This window comes from Oncorhynchus kisutch, linkage group LG21 (assembly GCF_002021735.2).
Source record: "Oncorhynchus kisutch isolate 150728-3 linkage group LG21, Okis_V2, whole genome shotgun sequence".
Lineage (NCBI taxonomy): Eukaryota > Metazoa > Chordata > Actinopteri > Salmoniformes > Salmonidae > Oncorhynchus > Oncorhynchus kisutch.
Genome location: NC_034194.2, coordinates 34,772,564 through 34,788,544, shown reverse-complemented (window position 1 = coordinate 34,788,544; position 15,981 = coordinate 34,772,564). Strand labels below are relative to the sequence as shown.

The 15,981-nt window shown below is 46.5% G+C and overlaps 1 protein-coding gene across 2 annotated transcripts; it reads left to right on the top strand.

Annotated features, from left to right (window-relative positions):
- Positions 1–2,220: 2,220 nt before the first annotated feature.
- LOC109866734 (syntaxin-binding protein 6) lies at positions 2,221–14,341 on the top strand. Of its 2 annotated transcripts, XM_020455555.2 has the most exons (7): positions 2,221–5,482; positions 6,129–6,288; positions 7,338–7,468; positions 7,848–8,172; positions 8,469–8,567; positions 9,184–9,356; positions 12,289–14,341. In XM_020455555.2, exons 2-7 carry the CDS (start codon positions 6,135–6,137, stop codon positions 12,310–12,312), a joined length of 906 nt encoding a protein of 301 aa, XP_020311144.1. In that variant the 5' UTR covers positions 2,221–5,482; positions 6,129–6,134; the 3' UTR covers positions 12,313–14,341. The 2 variants fall into 2 exon arrangements, with proteins under 2 accessions (XP_020311144.1, XP_031656471.1); XM_031800611.1 differs by lacking the exons at positions 2,221–5,482; positions 6,129–6,288 and adding an exon at positions 6,561–6,597.
- The last annotated feature ends 1,640 nt before the right edge of the window (positions 14,342–15,981 follow it).

Here is a 15,981-nt window from a genome sequence, read left to right as displayed (position 1 = left end):
TTACATCGGATCTCTGCCAGAATATAGCTTGCCATCACTTACATCAGATCTCTGCCAGAATATAGCTTGCCATCACATCAGATCTCTGCCAGAATATAGCTTGCCATCACTTACATCAGATCTCTGACAGAATATAGCTTGCCATCACTTACATCAGATCTCTGCAGGAATATAGCTTGCCATCACTTACATCAGATCTCTGCCAGCATATAGCTTGCCATCACTTACATCAGATCTCTGCCAGAATATAGCTTGCCATCACTTACATCAGATCTCTGCCAGAATATAGCTTGCCATCACTTACATCGGATCTCTGCCAGAATATAGCTTGCCATCACTTACATCGGATCTCTGCCAGAATATAGCTTGCCATCACTTACATCAGATCTCTGCCAGAATATAGCTTGCCATCATTTACATCAGATCTCTGCCAGAATATAGCTTGCCATCACTTACATCAGATCTCTGCCAGAATATAGCTTGCCATCACTTACATCAGATCTCTGCCAGAATATAGCTTGCCATCACTTACATCGGATCTCTGCCAGAATATAGCTTGCCATCACTTACATCGGATCTCTGCCAGAATATAGCTTGCCATCACTTACATCGGATCTCTGCCAGAATATAGCTAGCCATCACTTACATCGGATCTCTGCCAGAATATAGCTTGCCATCACTTACATCGGATCTCTGCCAGAATATAGCTTGCCATCACTTACATCGGATCTCTGCCAGAATATAGCTTGCCATCACTTACATCGGATCTCTGCCAGAATATAGCTTGCCATCACTTACATCAGATCTCTGCCAGAATATAGCTTGCCATCACTTACATCAGATCTCTGCCAGAATATAGCTTGCCATCATTTACATCAGATCTCTGCCAGAATATAGCTTGCCATCACTTACATCGGATCTCTGCCAGAATATAGCTTGCCATCACTTACATCGGATCTCTGCCAGAATATAGCTTGCCATCACTTACATCGGATCTCTGCCAGAATATAGCTTGCCATCACTTACATCAGATCTCTGCCAGAATATAGCTTGCCATCACTTACATCAGATCTCTGCCAGAATATAGCTTGCCATCACTTACATCAGATCTCTGCCAGAATATAGCTTGCCATCACTTACATCAGATCTCTGCCAGAATATAGCTTGCCATCATTTACATCAGATCTCTGCCAGAATATAGCTTGCCATCACTTACATCAGATCTCTGCCAGAATATAGCTTGCCATCACTTACATCAGATCTCTGCCAGAATATAGCTTGCCATCACTTACATCAGATCTCTGACAGAATATAGCTTGCCATCACTTACATCAGATCTCTGCAGGAATATAGCCTGCCATCACTTACATCAGATCTCTGCCAGCATATAGCTTGCCATCACTTACATCAGATCTCTGCCAGAATATAGCTTGCCATCACTTACATCAGATCTCTGCCAGAATATAGCTTGCCATCACTTACATCAGATCTCTGCCAGTATATAGCTTGCCATCACTTACATCAGATCTCTGCCAGAATATAGCTTGCCATCACTTACATCAGATCTCTGCCAGAATATAGCTTGCCTTCACTTACATCAGATCTCTGCCAGAATATAGCTTGCCATCACTTACATCAGATCTCTGCCAGAATATAGCTTGCCATCACTTACATCAGATCTCTGCCAGAATATAGCTTGCCATCACTTACATCGGATCTCTGCCAGAATATAGCTTGCCATCACTTACATCGGATCTCTGCCAGAATATAGCTTGCCATCACTTACATCGGATCTCTGCCAGAATATAGCTTGCCATCACTTACATCGGATCTCTGCCAGAATATAGCTTGCCATCACTTACATCGGATCTCTGCCAGAATATAGCTTGCCATCACTTACATCGGATCTCTGCCAGAATATAGCTTGCCATCACTTACATCGGATCTCTGCCAGAATATAGCTTGCCATCACTTACATCGGATCTCTGCCAGAATATAGCTTGCCATCACTTACATCGGATCTCTGCCAGAATATAGCTTGCCATCACTTACATCGGATCTCTGCCAGAATATAGCTTGCCATCACTTACATCGGATCTCTGCCAGAATATAGCTTGCCATCACTTACATCGGATCTCTGCCAGAATATAGCTTGCCATCACTTACATCGGATCTCTGCCAGAATATAGCTTGCCATCACTTACATCGGATCTCTGCCAGAATATAGCTTGCCATCACTTACATCAGATCTCTGCCAGAATATAGCTTGCCATCACTTACATCAGATCTCTGCCAGAATATAGCTTGCCATCACTTACATCAGATCTCTGCCAGAATATAGCTTGCCATCATTTACATCAGATCTCTGCCAGAATATAGCTTGCCATCACTTACATCAGATCTCTGCCAGAATATAGCTTGCCATCACTTACATCAGATCTCTGCCAGAATATAGCTTGCCATCACTTACATCAGATCTCTGCCAGAATATAGCTTGCCATCACTTACATCAGATCTCTGCCAGAATATAGCTTGCCATCACTTACATCAGATCTCTGCCAGAATATAGCTTGCCATCACTTACATCAGATCTCTGCCAGAATATAGCTTGCCATCACTTACATCAGATCTCTGCCAGAATATAGCTTGCCATCACTTACATCAGATCTCTGCCAGAATATAGCTTGCCATCACTTACATCAGATCTCTGCCATCAGGAGTTTTTTCTTATGTGATATGTGTAAACTCAGCAGAGTTTTTTTTTTAAAAACAGTATCTGTTAGGATGACTTTTTACTGTCTTGTGAATGTTAGCTATTTCATTTATCCTCAGATGTGTTTGAAGGCCTCCCTTGTTAGATCAGACTGTCAGATTCCTTGGTATTCTACTCTGTAATCCCCATGCCTTTGCTCTAACACCTGGTTCCCACTATAGGGCCGATCCAAATCAAACTGTGCTGGCACAGATATTTTATTTTCACATTGTCCTTTCTAGCATGGTTCTAACAGCTATGGCGGATGCATAACCAGACCAGGCCAGTACAACACAGCATAGTTTGGTTCTGTAGTATGAAAGGGTATTGAGAAACCTCTTAGTGAGTCTTACCCATGGTTCTCTCCTTGATCTGGCATATCCTTGTTTACATGTCGTCCCACTGGGCACAGACGTCAATTCAACGTCTATTCCACGTTGGTTCAACGTAATTTCATTGAAATAACATTGATTCAACCAGTGTGTGCCCAGTGGGATGTTGTCACTGTTACACTCATAGAGATGATAGGTTCATCGTCCTTAGGATACAATTTACCCATTCATGTGCCATAACGTGTAAGTGACATCGATGTCTTCTCTTCATTTCGCATAGAGTTGTAATTGAAGACAAAATGAAGTACTGTACCCTAGGGAACAGTGGCGGCTGCTGAGGGGACGGCTTATAACGGATGGAACGGAGCAAATGGAATGGCTTAAACACATGGAAACCATTTGATACCATTCCACCAACTCCGCTACATCCATTACCACGAGCCCATCCCCCTTCACCCATTACCACGGGCCCGTCCCCCTTCATCCATTACCACGAGCCCGTCCCCCTTCATCCATTACCATGGGCCTGTCCCCCTTCATCTATTACCCCGAGCCCATCCCCCTTCATCCATTACCACTAGCCCGTCCCCCTTCATCCATTACCATGGGCCTGTCCCCCTTCATCCATTACCCCGAGCCCATCCCCATTCACCCATTACCACGGGCCCGTCCCCCTTCATCCATTACCATGGGCCTGTCCCCCTTCATCCATTACCCCGAGCCCATCCCCCTTCACCCATTACCACGGGCCCGTCCCCCTTCATCCATTACCATGAGCCCGTCCCCCTTCATCCATTACCACGAGCCCTTCCCCCTTCACCCATTACCACGGGCCCGTCCCCCTTCATCCATTACCACGAGCCCGTCCCCCTTCATCCATTACCATGGGCCTGTCCCCCTTCATCCATTACCCCGAGCCCATCCCCCTTCACCCATTACCACGGGCCCGTCCCCCTTCATCCATTACCACGAGCCCATCCCCCTTCACCCATTACCACGAGCCCGTCCCCCTTCATCCATTACCACGAGCCCATCTCCCTTCAGCCATTACCACGAGCCCGTCCCCCTTCATCCATTACCACGAGCCCATCTCCCTTCAGCCATTACCACGAGCCCGTCCCCCTTCATCCATTACCATGAGCCCGTCCCCCTTCATCCATTACCACGAGCTTGTCCTCCCCAATTAAGGTGCCACCAACCTCCTGTGCTAAGGAAATGTAATTGTGATTGTGTTGTGGGTCGTCCACCCTTCAGCCATATTCCCTTTTGCCTTCCACCAGAGGACACTATTTTTCTGTCTCTTCTCCACTCACTGTCTGATCCACTCATGCTCTCTCTTTTTAACGGTCGCCACTTGTTACCACAGCCACAAAGTAAAAAAAACAACGCATTTTTCTAAAAATGTATATTCTTAAAATGTGATTCAAAACCTAACCCGAACCTTAACCACCCTCCTAAATTTATGCCCAAACCTAACCTTAAATTAAGCACATTTTTGTTTTCATACATTTTTACGATAGCCAATTTCTACTTTTGGGCTGTGGTAACTAGTGGAAACCATTTCTTTTCCGTTCCCTCTTCAAATGAATGACGTGGTGCTTAACCTATATTAAACTATATCTCTACAGCTGTCTGTCTGTGGTCTCCGTGCATTCAACATTAGGCCTACTTTTGAATAAATAAAGACGAGCCATATCAGTGAGCTTTGGAAATAGTGTCGTGGCAAATTCAACTTTTTAAAGAGGCAATCAGCGGTAACAACATACTTTTTTAGACTTTTAAATGAATGATATGTACCCACGGATTCTTGAAGAATATAACTTATGCATGTCTCAAGAGCTTAGTTCAACTGTCACACTAAAATATAAGCTTGTGTTACTCCAATGTTTGGAAACAAAAAATGGAAACAAACACTATATAGCCTCAAAACATGGTTAAAACAACACTTTTGATGGATCCTTACATGCATAGCTGTCTATGGATTGGAGAGTGAATACATTTATCCAGCACAATCCCTCATATTTTTACCAAACCAGGAGTGAGGGTGCCGTTGCTATTGTTTTTGCTGCTGATTTCCAGTTTAATGTATTCCTGAGAGAGCAACCTGCAAAGAGTAAGCCTATGAAGAATGATGGTAAACCAAGATTAAAATAATTATTGTATGAGATTCAACCCAATAAATCATTTCCCCCACGTGACTTCTAACTTGTTCAAATGGGATGGTCTCCAGACAGAGTCACCTTCTCCGCAATGCTCTAGAGTAGAAATTTAACTCGGATTGTAAACCTTGTGGCGGTTGATTAGAGGTGGCAGCCTGACAGTTATACAAGCCAATCGAGTCGTTTGGTAATCAGCCTAGCTGTTTCTGCATCTTGGTGGAGTAAAACAACAAAAAAAGGTATTGTATACCATACAACTTTCTTCTCTCTTAGTTGTATGTCGAGGGTTACTGAAGAATAATCGATAAAGCATTTGGGGATTTTGATGATGATAAATGTAATCAAATTTAAACGAATAAAGAGGACCCATGACACATTCATTTTAATCAGTTTAATGCGTCTCCCACTCTAACAGGTGTGCAGTTTACCTTTCACTAGCTACAATACAGATAGTTTCACCAGATAATGTGGTTTAACCGAAGAGTTTTGGTATCCATTACTGGGAGATACAGGATCGGTGCTGTTTGGTGTAACACTTTGGCGACACTTTCTTTGTCCTTCATTTATGGAAACACGGGTCTCGTAAGTGGCCCATTGCAGGTGTCGGTTTTGAATGTAGAAAATGTTATTTAAATACATTTTTGTTTTGCTCCATGAAGAAATCTCTGCGCTACACTAAACACTACCTACCTTGTAACTCCCAGTAATTTAATACAAACAAATCTTTGTTACACCAGATAATGTGATTTAACCAATCTGTAGCTAACCTTTCACATACGATGTTATTCATTTGGAAGACGATACACTAAGCATGTGACTCACGAGTAAAATACTCAATATTTTCCTTCATCAATCTGTTTTGTCTATTGGCTATCCTACTCCCAGATCACTATGAATATCCAGTCAGTTATCAACAGGGAAGTGTTTGCCCCCCGGGATGAGAGGATACTAGTGGCTGTGGAGGTTAAGAGGAGAAAAAGGAAAAAGGTTCCCTTTCTTCCCACTGGAGGCAAGGGAGAATATATGACATACATCTGTCTGTCAGGTAGGCTCCTGTAACATATTTCTCTATGACATACATCTGTCTGTCAGGTAGGCTCCTGTAACATATTTCTCTATGACATACATCTGTCAGGTAGGCTCCTGTAACATATTTCTCTATGACATACATCTGTCAGGTAGGCTCATGTAACATATTTCTCTATGACATACATCTGTCAGGTAGGCTCCTGTAACATATTTCTCTATGACATACATCTGTCAGGTAGGCTCCTGTAACATATTTCTCTATGACATGCATCTGTCAGGTAGGCTCCTGTAACATATTTCTCTATGACATACATCTGTCTGTCAGGTAGGCTCCTGTAACATATTTCTCTCAGCTGGGACCATTGTGACTTGAATTTTAAATCCAGGACTTGTTGATCTGCTGTGTGTATAGATACAACTCTCTTGTTCAGGATTAAAAGGCTACGTTGTTTAACCATCTCATGGTGGAATTATCTGACTGGAAGGATGCAGAGGTATTCATTGTGTTGCAGTCAGGACATTGTGATGCTGGCTATCTAATACCACTGAGTCTGACGTTGTCAGAGGACATGGATCCTTTAATTGAGCAGGAAGGATCACTTGCATATTATTTAGATGTTCAGTGTCACTCACTCTCCATCCATAGTAGCTATTGTTACTGTGATGAAGTCACCCAGAGTCATGGGCATTCACTGCCCCAGTGTCCCTCGGGACTCTTCACACCGTCCCAATTACACCACTGACGGAAGAGTGACTAGTGTCCTCAGCTGGCACTGCCAGTCTCCCCCATTACAATCCCTCATATCGTTTGAACAAGAGAATCCACTGAAGAAGAATGGGCATTGGCGGTCTGTTTGTTGATCTGTGATGGTGACTGGTCCCGTGTGTGTCCAATGTTTGTAAAAAAATAAATAAACCCGTTTAGTAGTGGAAAGTGAATCCTAAATCTCTTCTTTATATCCTGTCTTCATTGTAATACTGTGTAGATTTACTTTGATATTTTTACATTATATTACTGTGCTTTGGTTTCATATTTCTAACCGATGACCCCTCCTAATCCCCCAGTGACCAATAAGAGACCAGCCCAGCTCCTCATCACCAAGGTCAAGCAGTTTGGAGGCTCTGCCCCCTTCACCAGGAGGTCACAGTGGAGCGTGGAGCAGCTCCGCCAGGTCGATGGCATCGACCCCAACAAGGTGACGTCATCATAGAGATGGTATAGATGTGATATTCTGTGTGGTGTTTTTTTTCTTCTGTGCATCTTAGCCTGTACTGCCTAGATTCTCTGGAAGCCCTGTATCCCAAACGCATCCATTTCATTCCTCTCTCCTTAGCCCCCTCTGTCATGTTCAGTTTCCCAAAGCAGAATGGATGAGAATCAGTGTGGTTTGGGGGCTAATTAGACTAGTAGAGCCAATCAGGTCTTGATGGATAAAGGGTTGAATTGGGATTGGAGCACCAGGATTCTGACCCATGTGTTTCTGGGCGATTGGTTTGGTCCACTATTCTCCTCTACTGTCTTGTGACCTCTCTATCGTATCCCTCATCTGTATACCCTTCTGTAATCTCCCACAGGACTGCCCAGAGTTTGACCTGGTATTCGACAATGCCTTTGACCAATGGGTGGCCAGCTCAGCGGCAGAGAAGTGCATCTTCATCCAGATCATGTACCACGCCTGTCAGACTTACTGGGAGGGCAAGGAGCGGGTCCCTGGTGGCCTGGGTAGCCCAGCTGGAGACCAGCAGAAGGACCAGAGAGCTAGTCCAGGGGCCCAGGTTAGCCCAGGATCCCAAGGGGGCCAAAGAGGAGGTCCAGGGGCCCAGGCTAGACGGAAGAGCACAGTGGGTCCCAGGCCCCGCCAGACTGAATTTGTCAACTGTCAGTCCAAACTCACAGGAGGTAAAGGGGTGTGAAAGGAGAAGTGTAGTCTGTCAAAAGTCAGTCCCAATTCACTCCCTTCCCCTTGGTCCTAACCCTTCCATGTTTGTAGATCGACGTGCATTGACCTAGGGGAAGTGTTAGGGTGAAATATTGACCAGCTATCAGTTTGCATTATTCTGAGAATGTAGGAGTGGTTTATCCTCATGATATGGCATGGACTCCAATTTCCTGTTTGATTCTGTACTGTCTATTTGCCCTATTGATCATGGTTATGATACAGCTTTTATCAGTCTCATTGGGTGTCATTCTAACAGATGCCTGCACTGTGAATCTGGTCATCTACCGTTGCAAGGTCTTCTTCAACCGCATGAAGAAGGGGATGGTTTCAAAACAAAGCAGTCCTCAGGCTGGAGGTAAGGGGACAAAACAACCGTCAATAATATGACAAAACTTAGTGGTAGGCCTATAGCTCTATCCTTTATATTCTCCTTTATAATCCTCTCTCAGGCGATGGATGGTTTTGTCAATTGTCCTCTGTAACACCTCTCTCCGCTACAGTAGAGAATGGCTCTTCTATGAGGTTGCGGCTAGCTGACTGGCGACTTTGTGTCCAAACCTCCTGCTAAAATAACAAAGGCTAGCCTTGAGTCTGCGGGGTAGGGAGACTGAGAAGAAACGCGGCTCCTCATGGAACCAACTGACGTGTGGGGTGTGTGTGGCACAGGGAGAGGTGCCAGGCAGTAGCAGGGCATAGAGATGCAGACCAACAGAAAATGTAGGGCAGTCTCTCTCCTAAGTTGACCAGTCCAGGTGGCATGATCTAGCCCCCCCTACAGATTGTTACCTCTCTCTCGACAAACATTAGTTTAGAATACAAGAAAGCAAAGATGGCTAGATCGACATTTTGATTCTGGCTCTTGGATGTTGTAACATAATGTTATACCTGTTAGGATACCTAGATGGGATACCAATATTTGGTGTGTGTGGTCATGACCAGTTTTTGTCTCTGTTTCTCTGTGTGTTGTGCAGCAGGTCACAGAGCAAGTCCCAGTGGGCAGCGCCCCCCAGGGGGCAGTATGGCTAGTGTAGTCCAGAGGGCCAGCCAGGCCCTGCAGGAGCGTGGGGAGAGACTGGGCCGTGCCGAGGACAAGACAGTAGACCTGATGCACAAAGCCCAGCAGTTTGCAGACACTGCCCACAAGGTGAGACGTTGCGCTGTTAAATATCAACACCACAGGCACGCGCTAACACACCACAGGCACGCGCTAACACACCACAGGCACGCGCTAACACACCACAGGCACGCGCTAACACACCACAGGCACGCGCTAACACACCACAGGCACGCGCTAACACACCACAGGCACGCGCTAACACACCACAGGCACGCGCTAACACACCACAGGCACGCGCTAACACACCACAGGCACGCGCTAACACACCACAGGCACGCGCTAACACACCACAGGCACGCGCTAACACACCACAGGCACGCGCTAACACACCACAGGCACGCGCTAACACACCACAGGCACGCGCTAACACACCACAGGCACGCGCTAACACACCACAGGCACGCGCTAACACACCACAGGCACGCGCTAACACAACACACCACAGGCACGCGCTAACACACCACAGGCACGCGCTAACACACCACAGGCACGCGCTAACACACCACAGGCACGCGCTAACACACCACAGGCACGCGCTAACACACCACAGGCACGCGCTAACACACCACAGGCACGCGCTAACACACCACAGGCACGCGCTAACACACCACAGGCACGCGCTAACACACCACAGGCACGCGCTAACACACCACAGGCACGCGCTAACACACCACAGGCACGCGCTAACACACCACAGGCACGCGCTAACACACCACAGGCACGCGCTAACACACCACAGGCACGCGCTAACACACACAGGCAGCGCTACACACCACAGGCACGCGCTAACACACCACAGGCACGCGCTAACACACCACAGGCACGCGCTAACACACCACAGGCACGCGCTAACACACCACAGGCACGCGCTAACACACCCACAGGCACGCGCTAACACACCACAGGCACGCGGCTAACACACCACAGGCACGCGCTAAACAAACACAACACACCACAGGCACGCGCTAACACACCACAGGCACGCGCTAACACACCACAGGCACGCGCTAACACACCAAGGCACGCGCTAACACACCACAGGCACGCGCTAACACACCACAGGCACGCGCTAACACACCACAGGCACGCGCTAACACCCCACAGGCACGCGGCTAACACACCACAGGCACGCGCTACACACACCACAGGCACGCGCTAACACACCACAGGCACGCGCTAACACACCACAGGCACGCGCTAACACACCACAGGCACGCGCTAACACACCACAGGCACGCGCTAACACACCACAGGCACGCGCTAACACACCACAGGCACGCGCTAACACACCAAGGCACGCGCTAACACACCACAGGCACGCGCTAACACACCACAGGCACGCGCTAACACACCACAGGCACGCGCTAACACACCACAGGCACGCGCTAACACACCACAGGCACGCGCTAACACACCACAGGCACGCGCTAACACACCACAGGCACGCGCTAACACACCCACAGGCACGCGCTAACACACCACAGGCACGCGCTAACACACCACAGCACGCGCTAACACACACAGGCACGCGCTAACACACCACAGGCACGGCTAACACACCACAGGCACGCGCTAACACACCACAGGCACGCGCTAACCACACCACCAGGCACGCGCTAACACACCACAGGCACGCGCTAACACACCACAGGCACGCCGCTAACACACCACAGGCACGCGCTAACACACCACAGGCACGCGCTAACACACCACAGGCACGCGCTAACACACCACAGGCACGCGCTAACACACCACAGGCACGCGCTAACACACACAGGCACGCGCTAACACACCACAGGCACGCGCTAACACACCACAGGCACGCGCTAACACACCACAGGCACGCGCTAACACACCACAGGCACGCGCTAACACACCACAGGCACGCGCTAACACACCACAGGCACGCGCTAACACACCACAGGCACGCGCTAACACACCACAGGCACGCGCAACACACCACAGGCACGCGCTAACACACCACAGGCACGCGCTAACACACCACATGCACGCGCTAACACACCACAGGCACGCGCTAACACACCACAGGCACGCGCTAACACACCACAGGCACGCGCTAACACACCCACAGGCACGCGCTAACACACCACAGGCACGCGCTAACACACCACAGGCACGCGCTACACCACACAGGCACGCGCTAACACACACAGGCACGCGCTAACACACCACAGGCACGCGCTAACACACCACAGGCACGCGCTAACACACCACAGGCACGCGCTAACACACCACAGGCACGCGCTAACACACCACAGGCACGCGCTAACACACCACAGGCACGCGCTAACACACCACAGGCACGCGCTAACACACCACAGGCACGCGCTAACACACCACAGGCACGCGCTAAACACACCACAGGCACGCGCTAACACACCACAGGCACGCGCTAACACACCACAGGCACGCGCTAACACACCACAGGCACGCGCTAACACACCACAGGCACGCGCTAACACACCACAGGCACGCGCTAACACACCACACACAGTTGGGCGAAAGTTTGATTTCAGCCTCTGCGTTTGGTCCAGCCATGCTCGTGACGTATGAGCAACTTGTATTATGGAGTGTGTATCATTCCACACTATGCTGTGTAGTTGACCTTGCCTAGAATACCTACCCAATGAGAGAGCCAGAGGGCTACCAACACCCCCATACCATTAGGTTTTACAGTAATTGTGAGCCAATCAATCCTCATAATAAACTCTTCATTTGGAGAGGAGGCATTATAAGTATACCAGCGTAACACTCTCATTGATGAGAACATACACAGGTAATTAACTCATTAAATGTTTATGTAATTGGATGACATTGGTCATCTAAAACTATTAGGCCCTAGAATGCTTTAAAGTGGCCCATCAAAGAGAAAATAGCTTTTTATTTCAGGGGAAATGAGCTAGAATGTGAAAATGATGAGACTTTCTTTCTCCTCTAGCTGGCTCTGAAGTATTCAAACTAGAGGCATCTCTTCCTGTGGGTCCGCTCCTGGAGTCCGTGGTCCTATTTCACCTGTTGATTCTATGGATAGTAACTTCTATACTAATGTTGTGCTGAGGCATAGTTTAGTTGAATCCCAGTGGATGCTGCAATTCCTCTGTGAAGAATCCTATGTTCTGAGAGGAGTGGAGGGTTGTGGTACTTGCTCTTAGGACATTGACTATGTCAAAAGGACATGGAAACCTTTACAGACGGGCAGTGGGGAGGACGGCCCAGTTATGGACCTCGGCGTTTAAGAATGACCTTTAACCTCCAGAATGGGACCTGTGGATCACATGACAGTGTCGTTTCATGGCATAGCTAGCTGGTTTACTGGATGGCCACGTTGTCACAATGCTCCCACTGTTTGAGTGTACCTGTCTTCCCTGCTTCAGTAGCCTGTGCTCTGATGACAAGGACTTTAGATTTTGGGGGTTTCACATGTTTTTAGATATTTTAATATTGGCACATCTGAATTCTCAGTAAAAAGCTTTTCAGGATTCACGTGTCTTCTCCGCTATGGAAGTATATTTCAATGGTGGTTTTGCTCGTTACATAAAGAATTGATCATTTATGACCGTAAACAGGCACACGCATAGAGAGCAGCTGGTGAATGTTTGATTTAGAGTGATACTGGAGAATCCATTTTACCCATGGGAGGGGTTACCAATTACACAGTCATTTAATGTTTGAATGGTGTTGAATGCATAAGTATGGCTGTTTCAGGTTACTGCCTTAGTTTTGTGCTAGCTGGTGCAGGGGTATGAGGAACACCTGGTGCAGGGGTATGAGGAACACCTGGTGCAGGGGTATGAGGAACACCTGGTGAAATGCTTCTTTATCTTTGCATGGTGATGCTTTAGTAAGTACAGTCTTGATTTCTTGGCACTTTCTAAATATGACTATTGTATGGATTCCTATATTGCACTATAATTTGCTTTAATTTGCTTCCACTATTTTTCACTGCTAAATTCCTCCACTACCCTCTCCCTGCTTGCATCATCCATTGATTAGTCACTAATCACTATTCAAACCATTGATTAGTCACTAATCACTATTCCAAATTCAAGTTGATCATCTATCTGATCCTTGTCTATTGTCTTTGTCTAATCATGTGTGACTCATTGATCCCCGGTCTTGTCACTTATGTGTCATGTGTTTTTGTCTGTTGCACCATGTGTATCGTAATTACATGTCTCATGACCTTTTAATCTTTAATTGCTGGTTCCGTGTCAGAGACTTGAGTGCAGCCGGTATAATGGTGGGTTCGTGTATGTAGACCAGGGCTCTTCTAGGTGAGGTTGTAAGCAAGATATGGAATATTGACTGTGAAGGATTGCGTGTGTGATCATAATCTCGTCCACACAGCCGGCTCTCTATGTGGTAGCAATTGAGCCTGGGGACGAGGTTCATGTGATGACGGTTCAGAAGGCCACTGTCGAGAAGAGACTTCTGAGTTGGTGAGTGATGAGGGTCACAGAGGCTTGTTGTAAGGTTGAGTGCTGTTGCGTAGGCCTGTGGTTGTTGAATTTCTTTCGATACCTAATAGTGTTTTAATTGTACACAACACTAATAAATAAATAAATAAATTGATATGCTTTATCAGCTGGGACAACATGTCCCACTTCATGCTTAACCTGTCATGGAATGAGAGGGAAGCCTAATCTGTCTTTCAACTACTCGTATCTGAATGAGACTTAATTGTGGCAGTTAACTAAGGAGACAAATCCTAAAATGGCACTGCATGCTTTCTGTTGCTATATTACTGTTGGTGATCTGATGAAAGATGAGTTGAAAAGTGCCTAAACTACCTTTTTTTTATATTCTGATCATGGAGTTGAAACCATGAACTGATGTTATTCCTAGAAATGTTGACTATTTAACATAGTCTTAGAACAGTTCTTGAAGCTCTGTTTAGTGTCAATGTTAACATGATATTTGTACTGTTTTTAATGAGAACTTCAATGACCTTAACACTCCTCTTTTTGACCCAATAAATGAAATGGGACCTGTCTGATGTTCTGTGTTTTCATTTTGTCAGGGCCTACTGCAGGGCTCTCTAACACTCTTCCTGGAGAGCTACCATCCTGTAGGTTTTCACTCTGAATCTAATCTAGCACACCCGATTCTAATAATTACATGGTTGAATCAGGTTACAAGTGGAATCAGGTTAGATACAACAGGGGTTGGCTTGAGTAGCCTGGATAGAGAGATGTAAGGTACCCTCATTTTGTTTGCCTTATTTCTGAACACTAGAGGGTGCTCAAACAGCAGTTAAATCTGATCCACTGGCCATCACAAGTGACATTATTACTTAAGGTCATTTGTGATGATGGGGTATTATTTAAACATGTCGTTATGGTGCATATAATACAACACACCTGTGTGTTCTTATAGATCATGTAGATTGCTTGTGGTCTGAATGGTTTGTTGTGAATGTTCACCAATGACTGTTGAATAAAAGGAAATGTTTGCTTGGAATATATTGAGATCCTGATCGTTACTGGCCATTTGCTCAATCCCGTCATAATTCTGTGTCAAACCATTAACAGGCAGGTAGCCTGGCGGTTATGAGCATTGGGGCAGTATTTGAGAGGTCGCTGGTTTGAATCCCTGAGCAGACTAGGTGAAAAATCTGTCGAGGTGCACTTGAGCAAGGCACTTAACCCTATTTGCTTCTGTAAGTTGCTCTGGATAAGAGTGTCTGCTAAGTGACTGAAATGTGAAACTATTCTGTAATTAATTGGAAAATATTGAATTCATGCACCTGTCTATATGACTGTATATCCAGGTAGCTTGGTCAGCATCTATAGATCAGATGAAAACAGCTCTGCTCTCTGGAGAATACAGTACTTACAGTATTGATGCAGCTATACTGTAGTGACCTTAAGCCAACACCAAGAGACCTGGAGGTTCAGACCTCTTGGTGTATCAGTTGTTGTTGAGTTGACAGTCGCTGGACCTGGTTTGAGTCCCAGTCGGGGCTACTCCTCAAATTCGCTATGATACAATGTATGAGGACACGTTTATTTTTCTTATAAATGCCAACGCCTGTGCTCACACAGGGCAGAACAAACATTCCATCAGAGACGACAGATCTAGATTGTGGATCATATCATTCATTGTATGTGGTGTGATAGGAGTTTGTTTGTTTGGTACTATATTTACAGGCCCTGCGATAGACTAGTGTCCTGTTCAGGGGGTGTACTTGTACATCAAGCTGCCACGCTACCGAAACAGATTGCCTTCGGACCCAAGAGTGCTTCTGGCTCGTATAAGCCAAGGCTCCTGACTTCCTGTATTTACAAAATGTAAATAAACTACATAGATGCTCCTTTAGTACCAAAATGTAATTGATGATTTACTCAGCAGTATCACATTGTGGCTCATCAATGTGTATTTAACCTTCATGATCACACCAGGAAGTGTCAGTATCGACGAAGGAGATTTCCTGAGGCCTAAAGTAGACGTATCAGCAAGACTTGGTGGCCATGGAGACACAGTGACTTTGCATAGATCTTATATTGGCCATGCCTATTCCTCCTTGGATGTTAACATCTCAAGGACCCTTGGTTTAACTCTGACTCAGACCGCTGTGTCACGAGTCATGAATAGTGGCCTGGGACACAGGGGTTGTATTCATTTGGACACT